The 7,986-nt window shown below is 39.4% G+C and overlaps 1 protein-coding gene across 2 annotated transcripts; it reads left to right on the plus strand.

Moving 5' to 3' along the window:
- The first annotated feature begins 1,590 nt into the window (after positions 1-1,590).
- Positions 1,591-3,131, plus strand: LOC149287860 (myosin regulatory light chain 2, smooth muscle minor isoform-like). 2 transcript variants are annotated; one of them, XM_089492384.1, is made up of 3 exons: positions 1,591-1,774; positions 2,065-2,226; positions 2,938-3,131. In XM_089492384.1, the coding sequence occupies exons 1-3, from the start codon at positions 1,591-1,593 to the stop codon at positions 3,108-3,110; spliced, it is 519 nt and encodes a 172-aa protein (XP_089348510.1). In that variant the 3' UTR covers positions 3,111-3,131. The 2 variants fall into 2 exon arrangements, with proteins under 2 accessions (XP_089348510.1, XP_089348511.1); XM_089492385.1 differs by lacking the exon at positions 2,065-2,226.
- Positions 3,132-7,986: the final 4,855 nt, after the last annotated feature.

Raw genomic sequence — 7,986 nt, forward strand, 5'->3', positions numbered from 1 at the left:
AAAGTTCTGTGCAAGATGTATATGTCGTGGGAAGTTATTTGGGGACCAAGCTGTAGCAATGTGGACAAATGTAACCTTTCAGGTCAAGCAGATGTATTTATGCCTGCATATTTTGTACTCATCTTAGTGGTTCTAGCCACCATAGTTCTACAGTGTTCATCCATTAGTATTGACCTCTATGGTTTTTATAGTTGGCTTTTGCTACCATGTTTAAATGTTAGTATTCTGGCAAAACTAAGCAAAGTTTTAGAGCTTCTCAGTTCTGGATAACCTGTCCACAGCTGATATAACCATTTTGCCTGTTTTCATAAGTTTTGTGAATTTGCCAGATTACCTTCTTCATTGACCTGTGACCGGATCTACTGAACATGGTTATTGGTCTATTTTATTCTAGTTGAGACATCTGCTGGTCACAGCCCAGTACCAAATCAGGTTCCTCGTGGAAATTGCATCTTGCCAGCTAAGTTTGACCAGTAGGCAGCAAACTCTGGCTTTATTTGCAAAAACCTAAGCTGAAACCTTTCATCTAGCTGAATTCGCCATGGTCACACCTGGTCAGCTACCTCGTTTGTCTCAGAGACAACTCGGCATCTTTAACTGCAGCCAGCATTATTGTTGCATATTGCATAGATCATTACTTTCAAGAAATGTCATGATCTGTCTGTGGTTCCTTTAGTAACAGTCCAAAAGTATGAGACTGTACGTTCTAGTGCCAAGTCGTCTTAATTAATTGACTGCCACACTCGCGGAGCCAGTATGAAAACCTTCTGAATTATAGATTTTAGATGGCGATGAGTTTTACTCATTTCCGTTTAGATGGGTACAGAGACCCTGAGCATTTAAATGTTTAGGAGCCAGCTAAATACCTCTTGTAAAAGTGTTTCAGTAATGAGTGGCTGAAGTTCCGTGTCATTACTTTATTTGGCTTTAACCCATCACCCCTTAATCATAGTTTATCCACAAAAAGCAGCATGCAAATCACTAGCTCCTACTTCCACGCTCCTGATACGCACGGAAAATCCCTTATGCTTTAATGAGTAATAGGTCTGTAAATAGAGGGCAGCGTTATTTTGGCTGTTACATTCAGTCAAGACAATTTCACCTTCTGAATCGTGACTGCGACGTCACCAAGTCTATTTGTAGAAGTGCTCTTTGAGCTCAGCGTTTAATGTCAGCTGGAGATCGGTCAGGTAAACTACATCTTTTCCATGGGATTTCTGTGTTGTTGAAATAAAGGTAATATTGTGACAAAGGAAAATCACAGCAGCAAAATACTTATTCCTATTTAGTCTTTACAGAATAGTGGCTAGAACCTGAGAGGTTCGTTGTAAATGAATATATATTAGCGGTTAGTGTGCGTAAGTAAACTGCCACAACCCTACAAATATTGTGTATGACTGCACAGGGTTTTCAAAAGCTCCTGATATAGTTCAGGTTTATATCATTTTTGTACAGACAGCTATACCTGGTTACCTACTGTAGATTTCATAATGGTAGAGAGTTCTCAGATCTATTGCAAATAGTTATTTCCAGATATTTTAACAAGATTTTTCCTTTTTTCTTCCCCAACAGACAAACAACACCGCCAAAATGTCAAGCAAACGAGCAAAGACAAAGACCACAAAGAAGCGCCCCCAGCGCGCAACTTCCAATGTATTTGCTATGTTTGACCAGTCTCAAATCCAGGAGTTCAAGGAGGCTTTCAATATGATTGATCAGAACCGTGATGGCTTCATTGACAAAGAAGACTTGCACGACATGCTTGCTTCTCTTGGTGAGTGATAATATGCAAATATGAGGAGAATGGCTTAATCTCTACATGACATGACATCCAACTCAATTCTATACAGATAATTCAGCTCCATTAGCTTACTGGACATAGATGTTTTTTTTCTTTTCTAACTAGTGACAAAATTCAAGGAACCAGAGAATTAAAATACTGTATAAAACTTTTTTTTTTCCTGATCATAAATTCTAATCTTCTGTTTTTATTATGATTTAGTTCAAACTGCTAGTTTTTCCTTTTTCCTTCATCCCTGGTTTGATGGTATATGTCTGGTTTAGGTAAGAACCCCACAGATGAATACTTGGAGGCTATGATGAACGAAGCACCTGGTCCTATTAACTTTACCATGTTCCTTACCATGTTTGGTGAGAAGCTGAATGGCACAGATCCAGAAGATGTCATCAGGAATGCATTTGCATGCTTTGATGAAGAAGGAACAGGTGAGCAAAGAAAAGACCCCTTTGTTGTCTAGTGTCCTTGTTACATAGCTTGTTGGCACCCGGATGATATTTATTCTGCGTACTACTCAAGTGTTGTTTTCAAGGTGTTTATCAGGAGCATGCACATTGTAAAGCAAAAAACAAAAGTGGCTTCTTGGCTTTATCTAGAATGTAAGAAACCTGAGAGGTACTGCATTAGAAAACATAGTCAGCTCAGTTAGCTCAACCAACTCATTAAGCCCAGCTTTTTTTGTTTGGCTCCACCAAAAAAAGAGCAGATAGTCGTTAGTGCTGCAGTGCCTTGCTTTCTCGTGTTTTGCGTTTTTAGAATCCGATGTAATGTTGTGAAGTCCTTCTTTACTGATCAGTAATAGTCGTGCAGCAGAAGCGGTAGAGGTTAATACAGTGAGGGAATTATAGCATGGGATAAAGCTAACCTGAACATGTGATAAGGCCAAGTAAGGTTTGAGCAGATGGACAACAGTATTCAAACTAGATGGGTCAGACTCTGTCACCAACTTATCTGGGTTGGAAACTACACAGATTTTTATTTTGTATTAAATGTATTCTACATACTTAATGTCAGTATTTTCATTTGTTGTGCTAGGATGGTGTAAATAACTTTACCTAGAAAGCTAAATGTTACCTAAAGTGGTTTAAAGATATACCCTCTACAAGCTACTGGAAACAAATCTATCTGTGTGTTTGTAGGACATATTCAAGAAGAATACCTGCGCGAATTGCTGACTACAATGGGTGACAGATTCACAGACGAGGAAGTGGACGAACTGTTCAGGGAGGCACCGATCGATAAGAAGGGCAATTTCAACTACATTGAGTTCACACGTATCCTAAAACACGGCGCCAAAGACAAGGATGACTAAGAGAGCTTTCCGTGCCGACAGTGAAACTATCTCGCTTTACTTGTGCAGTCTATGCATTTCCTCTAGAACACTGCATGCATTTTATCTCTCTAGATCTCTGTATTTATGGAATCGTTCTAGGCCTTTCTGGCCCACACGCACACCTATGTAACCAAACTGGAATCGGAAGATGTAACTGTAACATTTAGTGTCAAGAATATAGGCTTCCTGCATAGCAGACACAAAAACGAGCAATTCTGTATTTTTGACTTGAACTGGGGTTTTTGAAATAAAAATCTACAAATAAAGGTCATACAAAACATATCAGTGTGGTTTGGCAGAGTTAAGATGTTTTTGTTCTAGCATTGTGTTTTTTTTAATGCAGTAGGTCTGCCTAAACCATCACAGATACCACTAAATCTCTAGATCCAGTTCACAGGGGTCCCCTCCAACGGTTTCACCTGCTAAAAATCAATTTCCTATGGCTACCTACCGTCTATACTGCACACCTTGTTATTTTCATCTCCTTGAAACTTTTTATAAGACTGTCACAATCTTATCGATGAGTGTAAGGCATTAATGGAGACCAAGTGAGGACCAGAGGGAGCTAGTGGCATTGCCGTGTCATGATATACATGTAGAGGATGTGTTTTGGAATTTTCACATTTTATAAAACAAATAAAATGTTTTTTGTCATACTTCGGAGTCATTGCATATGTTGAAGAAAAAAAACTATTCTATGCATGTGGTGGTGTTTGTATACCAGCTAGAGGAGCAGGGGATGCATTTAAGATTCATGGACACACTGGGGTTTATTCACTAAATGGGGAGTTTGCAGGAGAGATGTAGTTTTTATTCTCTTGCTTCTCTGCTCATTATAAAGGACCATCCGTAGCAAATGTCTCTGGTATAAGGGGATGCGCTTGGCCTGTGTAATACATAATTCAATGTGTGAGCAAAATGTAAAGAAATCTCACAGATTTTAATTATACAGGACCAAACCAGACCTTCCTTTAGGAGAAGCTCACAAGGAAAGTTTTTATGAAGTAAAGACAAAACAGTCCACGTATCTTACCCACTTCATGCTCTGTTTTCTGGGGTGTAAACCTGTAGCCAAAGACTTCCCAATAGCTACAAACATGTTGTTTGTCTAAAATATTAAAGTATTAATGCATCATTCCAATATACTGTATCTAATCTTTACACCTATAATGCATTTGTGTGACGTCAAACGTGTTTTTGGATGTTTGGGAGCAAGAATTATAAAATAGCATTCATTGTCATGCGCACAGTACATGCCTGCTTTTTTAATACCCCCCCCCAACAGCGGTGTTTCTGAAACTATGCTATGACACAGTCCTGGGCTTTAAGGAATGGAAAGCCACCATTAAGGGACCTATAGACACAGTCCTGCTCCAGTTTTCAGTATATTGCAAACCCAGGTATGATTGGTTGAACCAAATACGCCAACAGTCTCTAAACCTTCAGTTAAATGCACGGCACTAAACTACATACTCGTACAAAGCCTGTCATATTAATACAGTGACCTACAGAAAGCAGTAACCCACGTGACCTTATGTCTGTGTGCAATTTCTACTTTGCTTTTGTTTATCCCGTGTTATTATTTTAGTTGTATAGGAGGCTGTACAGTAGCACGTAGATGTTCTGTCAAAGCATTAGCGATTCGGATCGTCTTCCCCAAACTGAGAGTGGAAAACCATCTCCCATCTCAGCAGCTGTCTGGATTTCAGAGCAGAGACAAGCTGTCTCCACTAGCATGCCTACCTCATCATACAGAAATAGGAGGATCTGCATGCTTGGCTTCATTGTGAATTAGTCAGTGATAAAACCTAAAAACATTCAGAAAACTTTGTAATCTCCATCCCACAGGCGATGGAGAATTGGCAGTTCGCCTAATGATCCAAAAATCCTCTGCTTCTACGGGGTCCTAGGCCCAAGGGCGTTCATTTCCACTAAAAAAATCCCTTCCCAAAAATATATTTTACGCAAGCCTGTTTAAGAGACAGCTGCGCTTCAGGATTATCATACCGCTCACAATGGAAGCATTAAAGTATGTGAGCTATTTCCCCTTTCATGGTTGAGAAATTATTCAACAGAATCTGACACAAAAGAAACTTAAGTCTGTAAAACGACATTCGGTAAAGATTAGAAAACCGGACTTTCTTTCAGGTCGGTGTAAATGCGTTTTTCTAAACATGCCTGGAACTAAAATCTGCTCCCGCAGAGCTTATACACAGAGGTCTGTGCATAATAAGGGTATTCATACATGAAGTCTTTATGGAGACATTCCTACGCACGGGTCTTTTATGGTTTAGCCATATAAAGTTCTGGAATATGTTCATTAGCGCTTTTTCACTATGGTCCAGAGCATAATTAGGATACAGCTTGACACTGGTGAAAACACTTGGATGACCTGTCATTTAAATCACACAGACATGCTCAAATGATTGAATGCACTAGGGATAAGTGAGTCTGGTGACACTTGCATATAAGCTCCATTTTTCTGTGTGGTATGTTTTTTGTTTTCCCAGTAGATCTTTAAAGATCAGGTACTGCCTCTTATCGCACTCTGAGATGTGGATTTAATCTATTGCCATGCCATGCAAAAAAAAAAGGGTGAGATAGGGTATGGTGGCCCCAACATCAATAATAATATTCAATACCTCGCTAGCATTTACCACTTTTTAGATACCCTGTAATAGGACTGGGGCGCAGTGATTATTAATGTATTATTTATAACAGTATGGTGATATTATCTGACTGATTCGAATCCCAATGAAGGCAGAGTCGTTCAAAGATCAGTAAGATTCGGATCCCTGTAATCTTTGAACGACTCTCTGCCTTCATTGACATCACTGGAGGCAGGGGGATGGATTCATAATGAAAGGGGCGGGGCCAATCGTTAGTGTGCCTGCACGGAGTTACTGGAAAACAGTAACTCCTGTGAGTCACACTGAGTGATCCGAAGATTCGGATCATGAATCGGATCGTTTCAGTGAACGAATCGAAATGATCCGATTCACTTTAATGATCCGAACTTCCCATCACTATCATAAATCATAGAAGCAGGGTTGAGAATTGACAAGAATAACACTGGATGCCATCTAGTGGCCATTTTAGCTAACTGCCGCCTCTGAAAAATCCATTACAAAGTGCAATGACTTCAAGGCATTGAATCTAAAAATACCTTATTTATTTTCATTTCTAGGTAGAAAGATTAAGTATTAGTGCATGCTGTCCAGTGCAGCATGTAGTCAGCAATTTTAGATTGCTGAATATGTTACATTGAGAAACATCTTTGCTGTGTTCCGGATTATATCACTCCTTTCAGGCAAATTGTTAATCCCAGATCATATAATTCATAACCGCCAATGGAACGATCTTGCTGATTGGGCTATTCTGTTGGTGGGTATAATAATATGATCTTTATCCAAACCTTGCATCACTTTGTGCCATCCAGTGGCCATTGGAATGAATTTGGTGAGAAATGGATATTATAAACCTCATCTGTAGACTGTACGAACAAATGGCTTTTTGCCGCTAGCTTTGTATAAACGTTTCTTTCAATTAGCATGTCCATTTGCTTATTAATGCTAAAACACGTATCGATATAAGCTTGTGAGCAGAGTCCTCTTTACCTATTCTGTCAATTCTAGTTTGACATACACCTTGAAGGTATGTGTCGTGTGAAAGAAGTGCTGTGTAAATTGTCCCTGGTACACACCCCCATTTAATGAGGTCTATAGAGGCTGTGCATAGCATAAATAGGTCAATTGGGGATCTCCCTTATAACCAGGCTGTTGTGCGGTGGGACAACGGAGGGCTTTATCGCCCTATAGTGATCTGCGACACTAACTCCCCCCCCCGGTTTGGTCCACCTACCTAGGATACATCATTGAATCAAAGACAATAATAATACTAATGATTGACAGGTTATAGTTGGCTATGTATTTTTTAGAAGACGCACTTTTATTCTTTGAACTCTTTGAGTGGCATAGGAGCAAATACTGTTCAAAATAGTGTGTTGTAAAATACCTTGTATTTCCTATTGGAAGAAAATTGCTAATCGTTTTTACATTCACCTGTAAAGGGAAGCCAGGCACTAAGAAAACGAAGCCATTAAATACAGAGCAGCGTGTGTATGAGGCCGATGCTGGTTATTTATGTCGCCAACAAGGCTTCGGAAACCCTGCTGCTTTTAAATACCACAGAGCACACGTTAATCAGGAGCCAATGTCTGAATAACTAAATCATCATCTACATATAATTTGTACTTTTAATTTTCAACCAGCATAATTGTTTTAGTTTACGGGCAAGGGACTATGTTACTTCAAGGAAGCTGAAATTGTCTTGAATGTTATCCTCAGTATCCTCACAACATCTTAACAAAGTCTGTGCGAACAAATAAGCAACTGTGATTTTTTTTTTTATGCACACCCTACAGATTTTAAAGTGTTAATTTAGTGTCCTGGAAATTCCCATGAAAGAAGAATGCATATTAAAGTACTTTTTTGTGATCAACTGCTGGACTAAGCTTTCTTACAATACCTGCAATAAAATGATACTTCTCCCATATTGCTGGGGGTATGGCTGAGGGGCGTTATGACTCTTCCCAGGCTCCAATTATTTTTAGACAGAGAGTAGGCAAAAAGTATTTTATCTTAACATAACTTCGGCTCACCCGCCTTTACATGTCCCGGACATACTGTGGATTGTCTTACTGATAAGTGCCATCATGCCTTATTAATGCAAACACAGTCATCTCCCTAAGTGCTGGGTGAAGTCATCGGAATTCCGTGTTATGTAATGTCTTTTCACTCCGCTAATGGCACAGGAATGAGCAGAACATGACACTTTCTGACAGTATGACAATCCC

Source organism: Sceloporus occidentalis, unplaced genomic scaffold (genome assembly GCF_023333645.1).
Source record: "Sceloporus occidentalis isolate IW3139 unplaced genomic scaffold, rSceOcc1.0.p SCAF_56, whole genome shotgun sequence".
Taxonomy (NCBI): domain Eukaryota; kingdom Metazoa; phylum Chordata; class Lepidosauria; order Squamata; family Phrynosomatidae; genus Sceloporus; species Sceloporus occidentalis.

Excerpts from the sequence above, each read along its gene's own strand:
- LOC149287860 (XM_089492384.1), top strand. The coding sequence starts at position 1,591 with ATGTCAAGCAAACGAGCAAAGACAAAGACCACAAAGAAGCGCCCCCAG. Across the intron at positions 1,775-2,064 it reads CGACATGCTTGCTTCTCTTG|GTAAGAACCCCACAGATGAA; the intron begins GTGAGTGATAAT and ends TGTCTGGTTTAG. Across the intron at positions 2,227-2,937 it reads CTTTGATGAAGAAGGAACAG|GACATATTCAAGAAGAATAC; the intron begins GTGAGCAAAGAA and ends GTGTGTTTGTAG.